At 38.0% G+C, this 24,742-nt stretch overlaps 2 protein-coding genes across 6 annotated transcripts in view; one reads left to right on the top strand and one right to left on the bottom strand.

The window, feature by feature from the left end:
• Nucleotides 1–24,742, bottom strand: part of LOC140471221 (zinc finger CCCH domain-containing protein 10-like) — a 302,904-nt gene that overhangs the window by 259,524 nt on the left and 18,638 nt on the right. The window lies entirely within an intron of this gene.
• LOC140471193 (lens fiber major intrinsic protein-like) lies at nt 10,312–23,393 on the top strand. Its single transcript, XM_072567090.1, has 4 exons — nt 10,312–10,755; nt 17,357–17,521; nt 18,191–18,271; nt 19,460–23,393. Exons 1-4 carry the CDS (start codon nt 10,393–10,395, stop codon nt 19,643–19,645), a joined length of 795 nt encoding a protein of 264 aa, XP_072423191.1. The 5' UTR covers nt 10,312–10,392; the 3' UTR covers nt 19,646–23,393.

Genomic DNA, 24,742 nt, shown 5'->3' with positions numbered 1-24,742 from the left:
ATTAATTTTTTATTACATTTTATTTGATGATCCAACATGGCATTTTCCTTTAACTGATTCTGAAATGTTTGGAGAAAGGTGGACCTTTATCTTAATTCTTTTACAAGATGTCTGTGTCATTGGCAAAGCTAGCACATGTTGTTTATCCCTAATTAATTTGTTAACTTACTAATTTGTCCCTGATTGAACCGTTGCATTAATTGGGTGTAGGAACAGCCACTATACTGTTAGGGAGGGATTTCCAGGATTTTAACCCAATGAAAGTGAAGGAACGACAATATATTTCCACGTCAGGTTGGGGAGTGGCTTGGAGAGGAACTTGCAGATGATGGGGTTCCATGCAGCTAGTCCTTCTAGGTACTAGAGACCACTGATTTGGAAGGTGTTGTCGAAAGAGCCTTTGTGAGTTACTGCAATGCATCATAGAAAATAGGATCAGGAGTAGGCCATTCAGCCCTTTGAGTCTGCTCTGCCATTCAATATGATCATGGGTGATCATCCAACTCAGTCTCCTGGTCCCTTCTCCCGATAACCTTTGATCCCTTTAGCTCTAAGAATGATATCTAATTCTTTCTTGAAGACGTTCAATGGTTTGACCTCAATCACTTTCTGTGGCAGTGAATTCCACAGGCTCCCCACTGTCTGGGTGAAGACATTTCTCCTCATCTCAATCCGAAAAGGCCTACCCCGTATCCTTAAATTGTCACTTTGGTTCTAGCTTCCCCATAGGGAACATCCTTCCTGCATTAACCCTGTCTCATCCTGTTAGAATTTTATAGGTTTTGAAGAAATACCCCCCAACCCTTATTCTTCTAAACCCCAGTCAAAATAGTCCTAACTGATCCATTGTCTCTTCACACAGTCCTGTGTGGTAAACCTTTATTGCACTCCATCCACAGCCAGAACATTCTTCCTCAGATAAAGAGACCAAAACTGCACACAATACTCCTGGTGTGGTCTCACCAAGGTCCTATATAATTTCAGCAAGACATCCCTGCTCCTGTACGTGAATCTCTTTACTACGAAGTCCAACATACCACTGCGTTCTTCACCACCTGCTGCACCTACATGCTTACTTTGAAGGGCTGGTGTATAACGACTCCTAGATCTTGTTGCACTCCCACTTTCTCAATCTATTGCTATTTGGATAATAAACTGCCTTCCTGTTTTTGCTACCAAAGTCTATGACCCCACATTTATACACATTATACTGCATCTGCCGTGCAATTTCCCACTCACTCAACTTGTAGATGGTACACCCTGCTGCTATTGTGCAGTGATAGTGAAGGATGTGAATGCTTAAGATATGGAAGGTATGTCAATCAAGTAGGCTGCTTCGTCCTGAGTGGGTGTCACACTTCTTGGTTGCTATAGGAGCTGCACCCATTCAGGCAAATGAAGAGCATTCCATCATACTCCTGGTTGTGCCTTTTGTATCATGGTTAGGCTTTGGGAACTTAGGAGGTGAGTTATGCAAGTTCCTAGCAGGACACCTGACATGTTAATCGATAAAATGTTTATACTGCTGAATTTACATTGAAAGAGAAAACAGGTCAGCGGCCATAAGTTTATTTTGACTTCAAAACAGAAGCATCAAGCTTTCAGTTTAGAAGAAAATTTCACCCTAATGGAAGGGTTTTATTTTGTGACGCCTCCAAATTGTGAGAGTTTGCATAGAAGTTTTCAAGTTGTCAGAACTGAAAAGAGGTTCATGCCAACAGACTTGAACAGAAGTCATGAAACTGTCTCAGCTGTTCAAGAAGGAGAACAGAAAAGAATCAGGTAAGTAAGAAATTAGAGTTGAGTTAGGAGTGATGGTTCTCTGAGACTGAGCATGTATAAAGGATATTGCTGGGAAACAGGTTGAAACTTTGTTTTGCTGTTTATGTGAAGATCTTTCTAAACTCTCATTCATCGTTTTATTTGATTTTCTTCTTTTGTGGAATAAACCTGTCTTATTTTGTTAAAAACCATTTGAAGCCTTGTGTACATATGTTCAATGACTAACCATCATAGTAACCAACTACAAAAATTAAACATATGATATATTAGGAGGATTTCATTCTGGGATTTGACTTGTCCAGCATTACCATCAGTTGGGATCATAACATTTCCCCAAATTTATAATATGAAATAAAAACAATAGTAATGTTCCCTTTGGTGAATACAAGTTGGATTTCTACAGCACAGCAAAAATGAAGTAACCAGTCAATTATCTACCTCATTGCTGTTTGAGGGAACATGTTACACACAAGGTAACTACCATGTAATGTCAAGGATTACAAAAGTAATACCTTGGCTATGAGATATTTAAAAACATCTTAAGAAAGCGTGCAAGTGTTTAATTAATGCAAGTTCTCTGTTAAAGCTGGAATTATAGGTTATACTCCAAAAATAAGAGAATCTTCAACATTAAATGTCTTAGTTAAAAATCACACAACACGGGTTATTGTTCAACAGGTTTATTTGGAAGTACAAGCTTTCAGAGCGCTGCTCCTTCATCAGGTAGCTAGCAAATGAGTAGCACTCTGAAACCTCGTATTTTCAATTAAACCTGTTGGACTATAACCTGGTGTTGTGTGATTTTTAACTTTGTCCACCCCTGTCCAACACTGGCATCTCAACATCATTAAATTTCCTGTAATCCATCTGAATTCTGTCAAAATGCAGTAACTCAGTGAGGGTGACCTACAATGGACACAAGAATATGAAGTGTTTTCATTAAAATGTCTGATTCCAGATAACTGATCTGAATGAGCTGAGAATTTGGGGTCTCAAAGAATTAAACTGAGATTTTCCCAAACTCATGATCCAGAAATTGAACAATTCTCTTCTTACCTCGCAGTAAATCCAAAGGAAAACACTTTTAACACATTCAAAATTCATTTACTTGGACAAAGTTAACATCAGACCCAATAATTGTGGCATTTGAGCAACCCTGTAAAGCTGGTCTCTTGTGGCATATCCGCCAGGCTGTGAAACAAATGCAAGATTCAGAAGACTCAGTCATAACAAGCAAATGCTCAAGCGAGTCACATCTCTACATATGGAAGCGGATTTAACCCTACATGGTTTCTCAATAGGACATTAGAGAATCTTATCAAAAGATGATGCTTTTGCTTTTGTGGCATCTTCTACCATACTAGTTAAATCGCCATCTGAAAGGGAACCAATGACTGATGAAGAGATAGGCTGAATTGGATTGTAGGCTGTAACGAGAGCCAAGCTGCCAAACTTGTTCAGAAATCTTCACCGGGAAGTTGCCAACTAACCTTTCCAACAAAGATATCAAACTCTCTTTCTCTGTAATTATTCACTTTCTTCACATCAGAATTAGGTTTCTAGGCAGAGAGATTTTAACATGCACAAATATAAGCTAAGAATTGTTAAAACAGGAGACGTAAAATGATTAGAAATTGAAGGGATAAACATGAGCAAAGGTGAAAAGAAAATAGCGACATTTGGACAAGCATTAAAATTATCTAATCAATAAGAAGCTATTATGAACAAGGGTAACTACATATTCCGACGCATTGGATTCTAATTGAAAACAGGTTTTCATAACTTCTATAGAAAATTAGAGAGGTCATATAACATTTCGGGCACCCTAAATTCAAAAGAATGCTGAAGCATTGATTAAGGTTCAAAGAGTAGCAAGGATCATCTGGATTTCGGACTATGAAGAAAAATGTGCAGAGCTGAACTTCTTTCTCATTGGAGAAAGAATCATTCAGAAGGAATATGATCCACATCTTTGAAATGTTCATTAATAACTATAGTGGAAGTAGGTAACTTGGACGGTGCTTGCATAGCTTTATTACATGAGAATTTTATTTACAAGCTCGAAGTCACAGAGATTTTTTTTCATAAAACAGTACATAATTGCAACGCAGTTCCAATTGATGTTGTGTTATTTAATTTCTGTTTTGCAAAATCAATAAATGTCTGGTTAGGAACAGGCTTGCATGTTTTGAGTAAACAAACAGGTTGGAATAGGTATGATACACTGAATGGCTTCCTTTTTTGCTGTATCCTTCCATGGTTAAAAGAATAGCTAGGAAAGAGACCGAATCAGTTAGGACTATATTCAATGGAGTGTAGAAGAATGAAGTGAGATTAGATTAGATTCCCTACAGTATGGAAACAGGCCCTTCGGCCCAACAAGTCCACACTGAACCTTCGAAGAGTAACCCACCTAAAACCACTCCCCGACCCTATATTTACCCCTGATTAATACACCTAACACTATGCGCAATTTAGCATGACCAATTCACCTGACCTGCACATCTCTGGACTGAGAGAGGAAACCGGAGCACCTGGAGGAAAACCACACAGACACAGGGGTTTCACCAATTCCACAAAGACGATGTGCAAGGCTGGAATTGAACCTGGGTCCTTGGCGCTGTGAGGCAGCAGTGCTAACCACTCATCCACCATGCCATCTCATAGAAAAATCATATTTTATAGAAATTTTATAGAGTATCTATAAAATTCTAACAGGATTAGACAGGGTAAATTCAGGAAGGATGTTCCCAATGGTGGGGCTGTTCAGAAGCAGGGGTCCCAGTCTAGGGACACAGGGTAGACCTTTTAGGATTCAGATGAGGAAAAATGTCTTCACCCAGACAAAATAAAAAATCACACAACACCGGCTTATAGTCCAACATGTTTATTTGGAAGTACAAGCTTTCAGAACACTGTTCCTTCATCAGGTAACTAGTGGGACAGGATCGACTGTCTTATGATCCTTGTCGACAGTGTGATCTGGAAAAGCACAGCAGGTCAGGCAGCATCTGAGGAGCAGGAAAATCGACGTTTCGGGCAAAAGCCCTTCAGTCAATCCTTTTCCAGCACCACACTCTCAATTCTAATCTCCAGCATCTGCAGTACTCACTTCCGCCCTGTCTTATGATCCTGCCCCACTAGGTACCTGACGAAGGAGCAGTGCTCCGAAAGCTAGTACTTCCAAATGAACCTGTTGGACTATAACCTGGTGTTGTGTGATTTTTTATTTTGTCCACCCCAGTCCAACACTGGCATCTCCTCATCATGTTCACCTAGAGAGTGGGGAGCCTGCGGAATTCAATACCACAGAAAGCCATTGAGGCCAAAACATTGAATGTTTTCAAGAAGGACATAGATATAGTTCTTGGGGTTAAACAGGTCAAAGAGTATGGGGAGAAAGCGGGAACAGGAATGGTTATGATTATATTGAATGGCAGAGCAGGTTTGAAGGGGCAAATGGTCTACCAATGCTCCTATTTTCTCTGTTTCTATGAAGTATCCTTTGCAGCATGGTAGTTATGAGTTATGATCATAGAATTCCTCAGAAGAAGATCTTATCAAGGGTGAATAATGGTGGTTGTATGCTTACATAGACATTGAAATTTTGCTGACTTACTTATGGATGACAAGTAAAAACTACACAAACTTCATTCAAGAGATTAACAAGTTGGACAGACTCCATAAAAGTTCAAATTGTACATGATCGATAGAAAAAATGCGTTTAAAGGTTGAAATGCCATTTTCTTGTTTTGTGCTTTTTTATGCTATTAGCATGCACTGCTACAGTGTAACAAGCACACGATGGAAATGACTAGAAAAGCAAAAAGGGAGGAAAAAATCATTTTAAAATGTCAATAATACTTGTCAAAGTCAGGAACTTCAGCATTCTACAAAGCACACATTGAGAGAGTGATGAAATACTCCAATCCTACTTAGCAGACTGCAGAGATAATTTTTGTCTTGAAAGTGGAACATATGCAGACCAAAACCATATATAGGTCAGTGGAATAAATACAAATAACTGCTTCATGACAGAATCCATCCTGCAAGATACTAAAGCGATGAATGCAGGCAGATGGACTCAGTGGGTAAGGACTTCTGCACATGTTTAAATGTTCCCTGCTGCTCAGCTTATCTACTCAGGGTTAGTAGTATATTCGTTTTGGATATCGATGCTTATTCCAGCATTATGACAGCTGTAATTTGTTGTATCACTGTGCAACATAGTATCAGTAGGAGAGTATTTTCTTGAGTTTTAGGACTACGTGAAAATAGCTGCCTTTTTAAGTAAATGAATAAAAAATACAAATGTTCTATTAACCATTTTAGAATTATGACACAGAGAACTATGCACCTTTACAACAAGACCTTCCTAGATGAAGCTACTGCAAGGCTGCAATGAATGCAATGTACAATTATTTCAGGTGACAGCTAGATAGAATGAGTGTCTCGATGAGAGTGGTGCTGGAAAAGCACAGCAGGTCAGGCAGCATCCGAGGAGCAAGAAAATCGACGTTTCGGCCAAAAGCCCTTCATAGGACGTTTCGGGATTTTCCTGCTCCTCAGATGCTGCCTAACCTGTTGTGCTTTTCCAGCACCACTCTCACCTAGACTCTGATTTCCAGCATCTGCCGTCCTCACTTTTGCCTAGATAGAATAGGTGCCTACAGCAACTTTCCTTTTATTCTTTTGCAGGATGTGGGCATCCCTGGCTAGATTAGATTTTTTTTTACCCATTGCTAAATGCTCTTGAATTTAATGTGCAATATTATTTCAAGATACCCTGAATGTAACATATACTATTGTTTGAGGACATGCTGAATGTAACGTGAACTGTTATTTCAGATTTCTGCTGAACAACATATTCAATGTAATATCAGATCTCGCTGAATATAATGAGCACTATTATTTCAGATCTCCTTATTATAAGGCGCAGTTATTTCAAATCTTATTGAATATAATGTGCACTATTAATTCATATCTCCTTAAAGTAACATGCACTGTTATTTCAAACCTCCCTGAATATGATGTGCACTCTAATGTTAGATCTCCTAATGATATTTCAGATCTCCCCGAACATGGGAGAACACTGTTCTTTCTGATTTCAATAATATGACGTGCACTGTTATTTTCGATCTCCTTAGTATGTTGTGCACTGCTACTTTAGATATCCTGAATAAGAGACGCATCGTTATTTCAGATCTCCCTGAATATAATGTGCACTATCATTTCATAACTCCTTAATACATTGTGCAATGTCATTTCAAATCTCCTTATTATAATGTGCACTACGTTTTCAGATCTTTCTGCTATTAATGTGCACTGTTATTTCAGATCTCTTCAACATAATATACATGATTGTTTCAATGAGACGACGGTTTTATTTGAGAACAACGGCAATGAGGGCAGATTTAAAGGACTGAGGGACAACACCCGAAGAGAGAGCGAGCCTCCTCTTAATGGAACGTGCATACCAATAATGCATTTGCCTACTTCTAAAAGACCCAATCCTCTCAAGGATTCTGTTCAGTCACTCTGGTATCTCCCAGATGCAACGCAAACATGGGCCATTAGGTTTACATGACTTCACATCGACACAATGTTCGGTTACATTCTCTCGAATGCAGGGTTTCGAAGCGTGTGTAGTGAAACTCCAGAAATGAAATGAGTTTTTTTCTGGGCTAACGTATCAAATCCTATCAAATCTGCACGGACAATGACCAGTATTAAGCAGGAAAATTTCCAATTGTTATCTCACCGTTTATGAAACCAAATCCCCGCCCCCCACAGCATGTCACGGTATTAACCCTGCAGGCAAAGTCAGACGTCCATATCTCCCTAAATAGCATCGACCATAAGGACGCAGTTTGGGTTATTTACCGTTTTTGATCATCAACAGCCGCAAGCAGATTACTGGTCCAAATTATAACATATTTAGAAAGAACTTGAACAGAAATTGTGTCCTTGTCTGTCCACTTGTTCACATCTCACCAGGTGCTGAGCATTATTTAACAGTGTTCAGACTGAAGCACGTGTCGAGATTGCTTCAAAATTCACAGTGGCACACGTAGTGATTATTCAAAAGAGTCCAGAAAGCCTTGTATTTGTCATACACCTTTCATGACCCGTGGACATTTCAAAGCACTTTACAGTCAATAGTATTAATCAAGTTGTAATCATTCTTATAAGAAATATGATCAATTTGCCCACCGCAAATAACCTTAAACAGCAGTGCGATAGTGACCAGATCATGTGTTTGTGATATTGACTGAAGGTTAAATCTTGGCCAGGACACTGAGGAGAATCCTTCAATTTCCCTTCAAAGCAATGGCCATGGGATAATTCAGTATTTTCTAATGCTTTTACACATCTTTGGAGCTGGGATCTCCTATGTCCATCTGAGGGCATAAAGCTGGGCCCTGTTTTAACATCTCATCCAAAAACAAACCCCACCTCCAACAGTGTAGCACTCTCTCACTGAAATGTCAGTCTTGCTGTTTGTCCACATTCTGGAGTAGAACTTCAAAACAAAGAAGTTTATGATTCAGTAATGAGAATGCGCCAACTGAACCATGTCTGACATAAATTCAGAGGTGAGTATATATGGAGATTAAACTTCACCCAATTAATTTCTCCACAATGCTGATTGGATTTATGTGACTATTGAATATTCATGGGATGGATCCTCAGAATTGGAAAGACGATCGCTATGCCTTCCTGGTTAAACTCCATACGTTTAAAGACCTCTTTCCAGGTCATCCCTCAGCCTGCTTATTTAAGAGGAAACAGGCCCAACCTATTCAATCCTTCCTGATAACTATAACCTCTGAATTCCCGTGCCCGCTTTCAAAAAAAGTTGCAACTTCTTCATTTATTCCACTTTTGTAAAATGGAGACTAGAACTGTGCATACTTTTCTAAGTGTGGTCACATTAAGGTTTTAATATAATTTCTCTGCCTTTGAATTCTAGTAATCCAGTACTCAATTATACCCGAACCTTATGGTTTTGTTGACCTGTGCTGCTACTTTTAATGTGATTCCCTGATTCTTTTGCGGTTCATCCCATTTAAAGTCTTACATTCCATGGAATATTTGGCTTTCTTATTCATCCTATAAATTTGTATCCCCTTACACTTATCTGTATTGAAATTAACTTTCCATTTAGACACTTATTCTGCAGGTTTGTCAACTTTTTTTGTGTTTTCTTGCAATCTTCCTCAACATTAACTGTATTGCCTAATTTGGGTCATTTGCAAGTTTTGATATGGTACTGCTGATTCTCAAGACCAAATCTTGATATCAATGGTGAACAACAGCGGTACCAGCACCATTACCTGTATGTTATCACTTCCCATCTTTTCAAATCTGAGTAACTTTATACTTTGTTTTTAGCTTTGTGGCCAGTTTGCTATCCATTCTGCTACTTGTCCTCTAAATCCATATGGTCTGACCTTACTCAGCTGTACCTTATTGAAGGCATTTTGCAAGACTATATAGATTACATCAATCGGATTACCCTTGTCTACTCTTTGTTAATTTCTCAAATAATTCAACAGGGTTGGTCAAGCATAATGCTTATTGCAATCCATGCAAATTTTCAGCATACTTTCATGTTCATAATGTTTTTCAATTGCAACTTTGAGGAAAGGTGCCTTTACATTTCCTACCATCAGCATTAGGTTAACTAGTGTATAGCTCCAAAGATTTGTTCTATCTGTTCTTTTGAATGTTGAAGTAACATTAGCTGCCCACCAGTCCTCTGGCACGATCCTATTAAATGTATATTGTAATCTCTTTCCTAGCTTTTTTTTTAATGTGCATTGATCCATACATGGATTTTATCCTCTTTATTCAAGTTTGTCAATTATTTCACTTTTTTCTACTTTAAATGTCTTAATTGTTGCCATTTCACTGGCTCCGTGGTTAGCACTGCTGCCTCACAGCACCAGGGTCCCAGGTTCGATTCCAGCCTTGGGTGACTGTCAGTGTGGAGTTTGCACATTCTCCCCGTGTCTGCGTGGGTTTCCTCCCACAGTCCAAAGATGTGTAGCTCAGGTGAATTGGCCATGCTAAATTGCCTGTAGTGTTAGGTGCATTAATCAGAGGGAAATGGGTCTGGGTGGGTTACTCTTCGGAGGGTCGGTATGGACTTGTTGGGCCGAAGGGCCTTTTTCCACACTAATCTGCGTTCATCTTGTACATCCCTTTGTGACCTTACCTTTCGTTGATGTCCTTTTGCTATTCAGGGGTTTGTAAGATATTAAGTTTTTACTTTCACAATTTAATTTAATTTAATGGACCCTCGTTGCCTTCCTAATTGCTCTTTTATTTTTGAGAATCGTTACCAAGTATATAGTCGATTGCAGAAATAGGATGGGGGAAATATAAATCACTGGAATATGCCTAGTGCGCTGGGATGAAACGGTTAAATGTAATGACAAACCGGACAGGTCCCTCCCACAGATAATGTTGTCAGATTCAGAGTCCCCTATAAATACGTCATTCTGTGCAATTAAATTTGGGGGGAATGTTTGAGAAGTGAGGAGATAACTTCACTTTTTTTATTTTCTGTTTTCTTTTAATAGTTTGCTTTTTGGAAGATCGGGAATGATGTGGGAGCTGAAGTCTATCTCCTTTTGGAGGGCAGTCTTTGCAGAGTTTTTTGCCACCATGCTCTTCGTATTTTTTGGACTGGGCTTTACCATGCGATGGTCTCCAGGCCCCATGAACGTGCTGCTGGTTTCTCTGGGTTTTGGCTTTGTCCTGGCTGCCCTGGTACAGGCGGTTGGACATGTCAGCGGGGCACACCTCAACCCGGCCGTTACCTTCGCCTACCTGCTGGGGGCGCAGCTGAGCATATTTCGCTGTGTAATGTACATGATCGCTCAGCTCCTGGGGGCAGTGGCGGGGGCAGCTGTGCTGTATGGGGTCACCCCTCCCTCGGTCCGGGGCAACCTGGGGCTCAACACGGTAAATATGTTGGTAAACGTACACTTAAGAGGAGAAAAAAGCTTAAAATATGAATCTGGAGGGGAAAAAAAACAAAATCCTTATTTTGAAAGCGAGTATTAAATAGAAAAATAGTTAATGTCTTGGAAAGTCAAAGTATGAATAGAGTTTCGAAAGGCGTTTCAAAAAATATAACGGCGTAAGCGTGTAGAGACCATAAATAGTACTTCTAAAAGTTTCATTTATTGAAACAACGGGCTTGAGTATGAAACATCTTTAAGAATGAATTGGGGTAATATTAACTAACGCAATTTTCAAAGTATAAAGATACGAGACACATTAATCGAGAATCTATATAATCAAATTGAACCGCTGTAAAATCTAAACTTTATCGAATTGATAATTTAATATTTGAAATAAAATACATCTGGATCTATGTTAAAACGTTTTCGTTGAACTAATTAATGCGAGGATGTTTAAATTTTACTTGATTTGAATAGGGAAATAAAGCATCATATTGCAATATTCCAGCCGGCATAATTTTTTTTTTAAAAGTGATGTGGAAATTAAAGCAGTACGTGTAATAACAGCGAAATATGCGACCAAACCCGGTAAATTGGTGCTTGAAATCTTTCAAAAAGAATATTAATCTGAAGTGCCGGGATGGAAGTTGCTCCGCTAGCTTTACAAATCTCTGGTCATTTAAAACGGCATCATCCCAACTTTGAATAGGTATTTGTTTCGTCTGTTGTGAGTCAAAACGGTGAGTGCACATAATCAATCAGTATGGCTGCATTTTGCTGTATACACTTTTGAAGGTGTTGAATGAAGCGGGAATGCTGCTCTCCAGAACGTATTCAAGAAACGTCTTAATTGTGAGTCAGCCTGAACTTTAGGAAGGACAATTTGGGAATCTACCTTCCGCTGGGAATTAAGCGTAACAAAATTAAGAGATTTTCCTCACGAAATGCAAATAAATCATTCAACATTTTAAGAAGGTCGCCATTTTCTGAAAATTCGTAAACACGGCAATTTTTAGCCAAGAATGTGATATCTTGACAAATCAACCGAAGTTTTGAAAAGTACAGATACATTATTGCTAGGTTAGAACCAGAAATAAATTAAGATAAATTAAAACAAAAAAAAATGGAACGGTAGTCCGGTTTTCTGTGTGGATCTCCTTGACTGATCGATCCTGTTTAATCCAGTGAAGTTTATTGAGTGATGAAAATGCAGGAAGTTCGGCAATATAATCAACAAGGTGAAAACAGACAGAACTTTAACCGAAGCTTGAGTTGTAGGAAGGGTCAAAGTCTTGGTAGACTTCGTTTCCATTCATACTCGCATTTAAATCTGTCACTTTTAGTATTTATCAAAACAAAATGAGCCATATATTTAGAAAATTACATTAAAAATCTGGGAGAGACCACCCCTGTTCCTGCATATTTCTATGGACTTATCTAAGAGAGGTCGACGATGCATAAAATGCTGTCCAACTCCAGGCTTTCTTTAGGGGCGAATGTGGCAAAGGAAAAAAAAATCATGTTTCTGCATTTTAACGGTTAACCCTCAAACGTAGACCAGGTGCGCATTTTCTTTTTAAAATCGATTACTGAGATTAGGAACAGTAGTATTTCGTGATCATTGCTCAGTTAAATATCTGGCGTGTTTTGAGATGTTTGCTGATTTGAGTGTTTCTGAGATAAGTATTTGTTTGATGCATCCAAAATGACAGCCTGAGAATGCCCCATCAATTTGATAGATGTTTCCTGAAATGTCATGCGTTTTAAGAAGCCTTAATTTCTGTTTCAATACTTGAGATAACATGATTGAATGTGTTCACTTGTCGCTGTACTTGCAGGGCTACGTTTCTCAGGCGCAGTTACCTAGGAATTTTAGTTCCAATAAAGGCCCTGTGCGTTAAATGGACCAGTCTGGACATTTTCAGGGTCTTAGAAATCTGCCCATAGGTTAATGAAACCCTCCAGCTGATTTGAGATAGTAGCAAGTAGGACAGAACAGGATGCTTTGGTTGTCGCATACAATTTTTATTCTTGTAAATTGCTGGGAATTTTTAAAAAAACTACGCAATAGCAGGCTTCACTCAGCTGTGAATTACTACTAGTTCTGGAGTGACAAGCTAATTGACTTAAAAGCTCCCCATATATTCTTGGCGTTTGCATTGTTCGCAGAAGTGATTCTAGTATGAGGCTTTGGGACATGTTACAGTAGCAGTTTTAACGTTTGGTCTTGGTGAACAGATATGAACAGATACATTTTATTTGCGTCTGGCGGGGCATGTGAAGAAAAACGACCCCCTACCTATCGCTTTAACTGATATATTAAATCTTGCTGGGAACGAGTTGGGGGTGGAGGGTGAACTTTCATAGCAGGAGGTTTGAACAATCCAAATATCAGTTCAGAGTGAATGGTTTCGATCTCCCAAACTGGTATCAAATCTAAAAAGGATATTGGATATTTTTCCAAGATTTGCAAAACGGATTAAGTGGGCCGGTGGGCTGTCCAGATGCTGATATCGCGGTCAGAATAACTCGGCGGGCGGCGGGGGGAGGAAATCAGGCGGTTTCAAATGCAGTAAAATCCACACATTTGCAGTGCTATAGAGCAAATGCACAACCATTGCTTTCTCCAGGAAAGCCATTTACTGTTGGCAGCAGCCCCATTTAGCATCTAGAATAAAGGCTGCAATCTGAGTAATAGCTCATCAAGGTGAGCACGGACAGCGGCTGCAATTAAAGTCGTATTCACATTATGGACGCAAATGATAAAACAAAGTGACAACTCACTCGCAAATGTTAATATATGTCTCTGTGGCAATGACAGCTCATGTGATGTATAAACGAACAAATCCCAGTTCGATATTTGGAGAGTAGAACTCTGCTGGTGACTTGGGCAATATTCCATTCTCAACCAATAGTACCAAAACCACAAAGAGCAAGGACAGGTCACTAATCTCAGGAGTGCTTTTGGAAGCTTGTATGCAAATTAGCACCAAAACAAATTAAGTGGCCTCTGATTCATTGTTTGTTGTTCGTGCGATTTGAATGTGCGCAAAACACCGAAACAGACTAGCTGGCTACTGATCGGATTGTTGTTATTGGGATCTTACTGCGCGCAAAGGGTCACTAAAACAGATTAGAGTGATCATTCGTGGGACTGTTGTTCATGGGATCTTGTACGCAAACATCACTAAAGCAGACTAGAGTGAAATTATTATTCCTGGGATGGTGCTATGCTCGCACATCACTGAAACAGACTAGAGTGGTCATTGTGGGATCTTGCTGTGCGCAAACGTCACTAAAACAGACTAAATGCATTGCCGATGCTTTTGGTTTTGTACTGATCAGGACAAACCCGCGGGATGGTTTATGCTGCTGGGTAGGGGAGTGCCGATTAGTTAACAAGTCGCTCTTTGATGGGATCGTGCTGTGCGCAAACATTGACGAAAACAGACTAGAGTGGTCATTAATGGGACTGTTTTAATGACATCCAGCTCTATGGGAAACACTAAAGCGAAATCAATAGTCAGTGACCTAACTTTTGCTCCGTGGGATCTTGCTGTGCGCAAAACGCCACGGAAAGTCAGTCCGTGATCGCATTTCTGCTTGTCGGACCTTACTGTATGCAACAAGCCACGAAAGCAGGCTAGTTGGGCAGTGATCGCATGGCAGTTCCTGCAAACTTGCTGTGGGTAAAACTGCACCAAAAGAGATCAGATGATTATGGATCTCACCTTTTACAGAATCCTCCTGTGCGCCAAACAACAAAGCAAACTAACTCTTGATTGATCCAATTTTTGATTTGGTGTTCTTAGACTGTACAAATCATCAGCAACACCTTATTAAGTAATTATTGATCGGAGTTGTGGTGGTAGGATTTGACTGTACGCTAAAAAAGACTAAGCTAGACCGGCTAGGAATCACTCTTATTGCTGTTTGTGGAATCTTGCTGTGCGCCAAAAAATTACTAGTAATTAGTCATTTTTCTGTGTAAGCTTTTGATGCGAATTAAGTTGTTCCTGCATTTGCCGATGTACTAACTCAATGGAGTTCAGAATAGTTTGCAATATAGGAAACATTTTGACATGTAACTGAAAGATATAATGATATGACAAGTATATTTTAACAGAAGTAGCTCAATCACATCAAGTGTTATCTTTTAGTTTCAACATTTTCAGTTTGAGGAGAATTTTTTCAGTATAAATTCCGATGGAATAAATATTCAAGATGCTTTTAGGTTTCGATTTTGGTAAGTCGAAGCTTTGAATATTTGGTGATTAAAATGTAAATTGGCCACAATCATTACAAGTCATTCTCGAGTACCAGGAAAATGTGCTGTAATTCTGCAACATCTCCACTCCCAAGGTTCAGACGAATATTCACTGCCCTTCGGCTACCTGCCTGTTTCAGAGAGAAGACCAATGGCGGTCTCTAAGTCTGCGCTAAAAGCTGAACACTAATTAACCACTGGTATGCCAATGATCAAGGCATAATCCAAGACAACTAGCCCGAACTGGCACTAGCCTGGGAAGGATTACTGGTTCACCAATTACTGGATGCAAAATCAATTAGCTTGCCAGGGCTCAATTGCATAGTTTACTATTAGGCTGTATAGGATGCAATGCATGATCAATCACTAGGACATCGACACTTCCCACAAGATCATTAACTGAAATCCATCCTCCCCTCTCCCCCATCCCTCAAGATCAAACACTTATAATACCCTTAGATTTAATGACTACAAAGAGAGGATAATTCTTCAAAACACATGGTCCATGTACTTATTCTGGTGTTAAGCGGACAATAAAATTCCATAGCATTACTCAAAGAGCAGTGATTCTCCACATTTATTCAGAATTCTCCCTCAACTAACTCCACCCAAAAAGATTAACTGATCGATCATCATTTTCTATGTACTTGCTTACATATAAGACTGGACTTGTGGTGGCACACTGTACTTGAAACAGATTTTTTAATGTATATATTAAAGCATTAGGAAAATGTGAATCTTCATATTTTGATCATTTGGGATTTTCAATTCAACATGCCATGGATTCCTGCTATGAACTGCTTACTGTAGCAAATAATTTATTAGAATAAAGCATTTTATAGGAGTTGCCTGGTATCTCAGATCATCAGCCAAGAAAGCAAACATTTACAACTGGGTTGAGTCTCCTGTGACAATGGCAAAACATTTGTGTGATACATGCACCATAAGCTAATGACATAGATAAATGTGACTGTTAATATACTGAAAGTGTGCATAACATTTGACCAGCTTTCATTTTCAAAAAAGTGTTTTGTTTCATTTCCTATTCTTACAAAGTTAAAAGTTGTAGAATATGCAACAGAACAGAGTGGAGTGAAGAATAATTAGAGTCACGATTGATGTTTAATATCAGTTGCAGAAAAATGTTAAATCTTTAGCACAACTAGAAAGCTATGCATCCTTTCTTCAAAACTGTTTTGTGGTGTAAATGGAAAATAGGAAATGACTAGGATTGCAGAGAGGACAGTTATTTTAAAAAAATTAAAGTTTAGACTTTTGGTCAAATTTCACCATGATTGTGATTGAATTCTCAGATGATCTAAGTCTCCTATAAACTGAAGAAAACCCTAGATTATGTAATACATTATTACAGTGTTAAGTTCACAGGCATAGATTTTTCTTACAGTTGTGGAAGATCATAATTCAACTCTCTTCGTGATGGGAGGTAGGTTAAAGCATTACCTTTTTATTTATTATATTCCCCCTTCCCACCGTACACACCTCACGAAGCTTCCTTTTTTAAAATCATGACTAGCTACCTACAGAACCATACCTGAAACCAGTTTGGGTGGTTTCAAACTATTTCCATATGAACATGGTTCCACAACTCTGAATTATACCTAGTTTGGCTCAAATTTCCACTCTCACGCAGAGTTCATGGAAAAGTAGTTCATGGAAAATGAAAACCTTACAACTGGTGTGATACAAGCTTTTTTGAGCTTGAAGACAAAAACATACAATTACGGTAAAGTAGAGGCAGTTTTGGTTTTACCCAACTGTTTGAAGCTAACATCAATTCCAAAAGTGGAATAGTTGCATTATCTATTCAGTACTGATATCCCTCAATTTGATAGACACAAAAATTCAATGATAATTCACAGCTCAATAGACAGTTGTTTAGTGGGTATTTGATTCACAAAGGAAGTAGTAATGTGATGTCAAGAAGATTGGAAAAATAAATCGGTGATTTTGACTCTCATAGTAAAATAATCTAATTGAGGATAATTTGAATAAGTGATTGTTTGACTCTAAAGGAATGACACTTAATGAGCAACCATTATTAGTTCTGACTGAGTCACTTTTCCAAAGTTGCACTCCATTCTATCATATAGCACCCATTAAATGTTAAAATGCCTGTGGTTTCAGTTGGTTTTCAAACCCTAAAATGGACTCACCCCAAATACACAAGGGAAAGAAGGCGGCTTTAAAATTTTATGGCTCTATGCAGTTTATAGAATATTTTTGTTTGCTAACAAAATCAGTGACATCTGTAATTATTTCCTAAATTAATTTCTAGTCTGTTATGATTTTCCATTTTTTTTTAATTCTTTAGCTGCATGCTGGAGTGGGTCTGGGCCAGGGTACAGCTGTGGAGATATTCCTTACTCTTCAGTTCGTTCTCTGTATTTTTGCCACAACAGACATTCGCAGAAATGGATTTATGGGCTCAGCAGCTATCATCATTGGTTTTTCTCTCACTGTGGGTCATTTCTTTGGGGTAAGTCTGCAACTTTATAAATAGAAAATAAATAGAGTCAAAACTAGACTAAACAAGGTAAATGCGCACTATCCAAACTTATGTACTATTACTTAGTGTGACATTGAGTTATACAGACTAAGAAGACACCCAGTGTGTAGTGAGTTAGCCTATCCCAGACAGGGCACAACTGAGGTTCTAAAATAGACCAAAGTTCCCACTCACCTCTGGGCTAGGAAGGGGAGACAAATTACCCAGGGGTCATGCTCTTAATCATTATTCAGTAACTTATGCCAAAAGGAACACATATATGAACATCAAGCAAAGACAATTATTACATTCAGTTTGCCATTATACTTGTGTCAACCTCTTCTGGGCAATTTCAATTAACCTTTACTGTGGCAATTCAAATTTCAACTGTTTTGTTGGAAGTTTTATCATAGTGCATTATCAGAAAGAAATGGATAGTTGTGTAACAAAAATCAAATTAGACTTCATGGTTTACTGGAAGAATTTGGTTTGATTGGCCAATAATCTTTTCTCTTTACATACTTTGAATACTAACAGTTGAAATTAAAACAGGAAATTAAATTTGATTGATAAATGGAGTGCTCAGCTGTAAATTAGCATCTATCTTATGAATTAATGTTCAAAAAGGTTTGAAATTATGCCTATCTTCTTTTTATTCAGCTGTATTATACAGGTTGTGGAATGAATCCAGCCCGTTCCTTTGCACCAGCCATACTTACGAGAAACTTTGGAAACCACTGGGTAAGAACAAACAAAATTCAGCTAAAATACAGTGGGATGCTAAATAAAGAACACATAACATGAGGCTATTAATTTCTTTAATCACTAGCCAGGCAACCAGTTAGAACCATAGTGACTTTTGTAACCCCAAGAACTTTGCAAAGTTGTCCATCATTCCAACTCATGACCAAGGACTCCTCGGATACAGGTCAACAAGGTTATTACAAAGGAGACACAGTACTTATTTTATTTATCCTTGTTTGCATCTTATCTCATACTCAATAAGAGGTTGCACATGTAATTGCTTCAGTTTAGAAAATGCATCAATTCAGAGATTTCAAAAGTTCCAGTAAGTCCCTGCGTACCAGTTTTGAGCTATTGTTTGAAATATTCTTTAAGTGTATTCTTGATTCCCAAGTAACCTGAAAGACTACTTTAAAAGGCAAAATGGCCTCTCCTGAGCTTTAAACTCCTAAAGAGGGATTTATGTTCTAATTAAAATGTAAAATTCTCCCTAATTCAGCACAAATTGTCATTAACAATCTAATTTAGATAATTTATAAAAACATCTCACTGGATCTCTAAGGGGTCTTGTAGAAAGGTAACTTATTAGCTCTATAATTTAAAAAGCTGTACATTCTAAAGCAGCGAAAAAGGCGGATTTTTACCTGTAGAAACTGCAATGTTGTAACTTGCAATCCAGAAGCAAGCATAGGAAGTGTGTGGCTATATGGGGAAGGAAATCAGAAAGCCTTACGTTTTCTGGGTGAGGAAAGGAACAAGCATCCTGGTTTTTACAGCCACTTCTTTTCAATAGTCTACCAAATGGATGCAATTACACAGACTTTGCACACCATTGTTGTACTGTGCAAAACCGGTGTAAAACACATTACAAATGCTTAACTCACGGTAGCTACTGCACCACTCAGATCATTAAGTTGTATGGCTTAAGCCAAGTTGGCTGATTGCAAGCAGGGTGTCAGGCATCCTCAAACCAGTGATGAAAAAACGTAGCTGGAATTTCCCCGGATCACAGAGTGACCCTTGCAGGAAAATGTTTACATCTGGACAGGATCTGACCTGTCCTTAATGTTTCCATAGTACAACAGTGTGCTACTATCAAATATAAAAAGATAGAGGAAAAGTGCTCAATTCAAATAAGATGATATCATTTGTCTCAACTCTGTTCTTATTTCTTTATTTTTGCAGGTATTCTGGGTAGGTCCTCTCATAGGAGGTGCTATAGCAGCACTGCTTTATGACTTTATCCTCTTCCCCAGGATGAGAGGTCTTTCAGAGAGACTGGCTATTCTTAAAGGAGCTCACCCTCCAGAAGCTGAGGGGCAACAAGAACCTAGGAGTGAGCCCATTGAACTCAAAACACAAGCCTTATAAAAAGTAATTTTAAGAAAGGAGTTTACAACACAAGAACTATCCTATCATCAAGTGACATTGTGAAATTTACTTTGTTGTTACTGAAAGTGTGCTTGAAAGAACATGAATGCTGTTAACGTCCCAAGCAGTGAATTATAGATCAGATGCATATCTACATTTTACTGTACAGACAGGAAGGTATTTGAAAAATAAAATGAAGATAAAATTCCCAGAGTGTGGAAGCAGGCCAATCGGCCCATCGAGTCCACACCAACCCTCCAAACGGCATCCCACCCAGACCAACCCCCAACCCTAACCTTGCATTCCCCATGGCGAATCCACCTAACCTACGCATACCTGGACACTATGGGCAATTTGGCATGGCCAATCCACCTAACCTAAACATCTTTGAACTGTGGGAGGAAACAGGAACACCCAGAGGAAACCCATGCAGACACAGGGAGAATGCCTATGTGGAGTTTGCACAGTCGCCCAAGGCTGGAATCGAACCGGGTCCTGGTACTGTAAGGCAGCAGTGCTAACCATGGAGTACTGTGCCTAATTAAGATAAATTTCTCAAATTTGTTCCTAAGATTCTTTAAATTCAAGGATTTGAATGTAATAATCCACTCATTAATTGGCAAAAAGCCCATTTAGAAATGGGTTATCAACAGGAACCTTTTTGACTATGCTTTACATTAAACTTATAATCTGCTTTATTAGAATGTTTGTTACTTATAGATTCTTATGCTTGAAATATCATCTAGTAGGTTGTTTTGATTGAAAAAGAACTTTTAAAAAAAGTCTTGAAGTTCATGAAAAACATAAGTTTAATATTAGTGAAGATCAGCAGTGAAAGTCAGATATGACTAGTTAAATCTGCCATTACAAAGTAGAATGGGTTTTGATGAAAATTAATTTCACTTGTTTTATTTTTAAAATACCCCCACCCAATTCCCTACATGAACAGTATGCTTTGAAAAATGACTAATTAATGAAGGAAATTGCAAAAGAACAAAGTCATCATGTTAGAGAACTTTACCATTAAGCCAGTTTCGTGGTATTTTTTTCTTCCTGACATACAGACCATATTACAATGAATGTTTGGTCACTTGCTGCAGAATTTCAGCTCCTCCCCTACCACATCAAAGTAGTTTATAGTAAGTAATCATATAACCTTCTGAAATGCTTTTACAAATATTCACAAAATATTTACAGTTTAGAGCAATACAACTCAGATTATAAAAAGGTAGCAAAGTAACTGTGAGACTAGGACAATAATCTTTAGGAGATGAAAAGCTGTGGATAGTCTGACATCATCCTGTTATTGCAAACAAAAACGCAACGTTAAAAACAAAAGGTAATTTAGTTTAAGACCTAAATTGGATTTGATACTTATTTTTGTGTTGCCTACGCATTAGCTGATTTTGGACACGTCTCTTCCTTTTTGGTATCTCACCTTGGCTTGAGAGTTTGAGGGTCTCAAATTTGAATATGAATTTCCTAACCACAGAAAAATCTCTCTTATGGAACAAGTGCCAGTGCTTCTATTCCTGAGATACTTGTTTGCTGCACTTGCATGAAAATGAACAAGTTGGTGTCTAAACCAACTTAAATCTAGAAACTATAAATCTAAAACACGTTCAAAACTCTGAACTCACAGAAACTCAGCACTGTTTGACATAATCAGTTGATAAAGAGATAGAAGAAGAAAAATACGTGATTTTACATTATTATATTTTATTCAAAATGAAGGTAATGAAAATTTGTAGATAGGAATGAGAGTATGCATCTTTAGATTCGACAGGTTAAAACCCAATTTCAAGTTTTAGAATGATTCAGAAACCTGAGTTTCACAAATTCAGGGCAAGTTCCAAACTGTGATGACCATCCGTAAAACTCTCAAATATATTAGTTAACAATACCATGGAATCCACTAAAAAAGAACCTTCAACGTAAACAAAGTTTCACCAAATCTGCCAACAAATCCTTCAGTAATTGCAGGGTTGTCAATTTTCAGCTTGATACACCAGGAAACAGAGATGTAATTGTGGTCTATTGGAGATAGCAACAACAGTTCTGCGTATTCCAGCCAAACAAAGCTACTGTCCAACCGTGTTTTTTTTTCTGTTGTTGACCCTATTTTTGTCTCTAAACTAAAACACAAATTTTGAAAACTGAATAATTACAATACCAACACTGTTGAGAGTACAGGGTTTTTAAAGTGGTAGTGCATTGGCCTCCCAAACCCAACAACTGTAACTCCAAATCCCATTTAACCTACAAACCCATCTGTCCTCATTTGGGTAAGTTCTGTCACATCCTGCTGAAGCTGCGAGTTGAGACCCTTGAATTATATTGCAAGGTGGAGGAAGAGATGAATACTTCTACCTCACATCACTGGGATAGCACTAATGGCACCCAAATAGCAGCCCAGGAATTTCTGACCTCTCAATTGAGGTTAAAAGAATTAGCATGTATCAGAAGGAAATAGGGTGAGAAAATAAACAGCTATATTAAAATAGCTCTGAATAATGTCCATATTTACACTCCACATTGTATTATGCTAGACCTACTAGGTAACTTCCATCGATAAATCTATACCATTTTGTTCCTGATTAAAAATTCCTTGGGCTGGAGTGATTGCTAATTGGGAAAAAGTGATCAGGGGAATGTTTAAACCAAATTTAGAACTAGAGTTTGCATATGTGGATTTCTTACAAGCTGTTTTGAGACTTGCGCTTTGTGGTGGGAATATAGGAAGTTGCTTTTAGAAGAATGAATATACTGCCCTCATTAATTTTGGAATTAAGATTTCTATACCACACCATCCCACCCCCAGTCACCTGAAATAAAATATCAATTTAACATTGCCACTCTTACTAGGATCAGTTCTTGTATTCATGGGCAAACAATTTGGACTTTTGTTGGCCCTTTGAGAGCAACTCCTTGTGTGTAATCACTTTGGTCTTTCAACTTATTTTTTTGAATTGGGAGTGATGCTGCAGTTGTTAACAGTGCATTTTTGTGGTACCATTAAGACAACATATTTGAATGAATATACTTTGAAAAGTGGCAGTGCTGTTCTAATGAAAGTTAACATTAATTCTGATTAAATTTCTTGAAGTCATAACATCAAACCGAGGTATACTTAAAATGGCAAGTGAAATAAAACTTTTCATTCTTAAAAGTCAAGTACTCAAGGTGTAATTAAGGATTCAGGATACCTCTTTACCTCAAATTTTGCATAGAATTGACAATGCTATACCCATTTAAGCATGTCATTCATTTGAATTTCTTTAAATTGCTTAGTACTTAAACTTTCTTTTTCAGCTTTTGTAGATTGCTTTAGAAGGGAATGTATTTTGTTCAAAGACACCATCTCTGGAAGTATTTCAAAAGCACAGCTATTGAAGATCTGCAGTTTTGACTCTTCAAAACAACATAGCCATTCAATTAAAAAAAAATCAAAATCCTATTGGGACTGACTACAATTTAAGCTGTTCAAATATCCCATTACAATGAATTAGTTTCTTGTCTTCTTTAGTAAGATGTCAAAAGGAGCAAGAAGTCTATAAGAAACATTAAACAGACTATGCAGAATTGCTGCAATTATCATGAGCTATGTACGAAAGGTGGTTAATGAGATGCTGTTATAGAACTTCCTCATCCAACCCAGCACTTGGAAAAGAACTTGGCAGTTAATTTGATTGTGTTGCCCGTAGTCAATGTGGAACATTATTAAATTCAAGCCCAAGTTATATTTACAGGATGGGATTTTTGAGTCTTATTTAACTAATTATTGTCTGCTTTAAGAAAAATACCATCTCACAGACACATGCTCTAATCCATTATTGCCAAAAAGTGACCAAATTTGATTTCTTTCTACAAGTTACAGAAACACAATACCAACTCTTCGTAAGCACCACACAATTATATACGTACTAGGCTTTGCAGTTTATATTAGTTTGTACACTGTTTTTAGTTGTTACTATAGGAAGTTAAATGTAAAATTTAAAACCTCCTTCATGTTTGCCAGTGTTTGTAACTTGTAGACATAAGCAAAAGAAAAGGAAAAAAAATAAATCCTACACAACATGAATTGTATTTGATCTTTTGTGCCAAGTGGGTCAGTAAAGTGACTTGTACTTGACCCACTTCAGGTGCCAACCTACAATTAGAAAGTCCAAAATCTACAAGGGTTATAGCCAAAAAAACAAAAATGAAAATAAACTCTATTTGCATAAAGTTTTCAAAATCAGTCAATTTATTTTTATTCCTGGTTAGGTGCTACATTTCCCTCCTCTTCCCCACTCTACGCAAAATCCCAGCGTTAAGAGGCAGCAAACGAGCAACCTGCTGTGATCTGTGCACCTTACTTTGTAATCAGGTGCTGGAAGCTGGAGTAACCTCTCCTCAGATTTCTCTCTTCTTCAGGAAAAGAAAAGAGTCAAGATTCAGTCTCTGGCTGCTACAATTCACAGTTGAATCCACATGTGGCACCAACACGTTGCCAAACATCTTTTAGCAGCTCCAGTTTACAATGTTGTCATTTTATTGCTGGCTTCTTAATTTGTATCTATTCACATCTATTCTCTAGTTTTGCCAGATTTGTTTCCCACATTGCTAGTATAAATCCTAGTAAACCCAAATCCAAAGCATGGAGATGTTTAAAAGGCTGCATAAATGAATATAACTGGGGCTAGAAATGAAAGCGTTATGTTGGTACAGCAGAGTCTGTGTTTTGAGACTGGGAATTGAGATGCATTGTTGACACAGAATGGAGAGGTCATTCCGCTGCATCTAGCCTATTCTCTACCAGAGTGCAAACGATCAAGGTACAGTACTATGAAGTGCAAGACACTTCTTTACCATATAGTTTTTCCATGTAGGAATGCAGCTGCCTCCCCTAACTTAAAACTGAAAGTAACACATTAGACAAAGGTGGCATTGCTTGGACTATCTTTTCTTAAAATGTCTGTCCTTAATAGAAAAATTTATTTCCTTCTATCAAGTGAATGACAGAAAAGGTCACCCAATAGCTCACTTAGCTATTTTACACAAAACAACCCTTGAATTTGCATATCACCTTTAACATAATAAAGCCTTCAAGCATCC

The sequence above is a fragment of the Chiloscyllium punctatum genome, chromosome X, assembly GCF_047496795.1.
Source record: "Chiloscyllium punctatum isolate Juve2018m chromosome X, sChiPun1.3, whole genome shotgun sequence".
Taxonomy (NCBI): domain Eukaryota; kingdom Metazoa; phylum Chordata; class Chondrichthyes; order Orectolobiformes; family Hemiscylliidae; genus Chiloscyllium; species Chiloscyllium punctatum.
The sequence above is the reverse complement of the archived record's forward strand: the minus strand, read 5'-3'. Positions and strand labels throughout refer to the sequence as shown.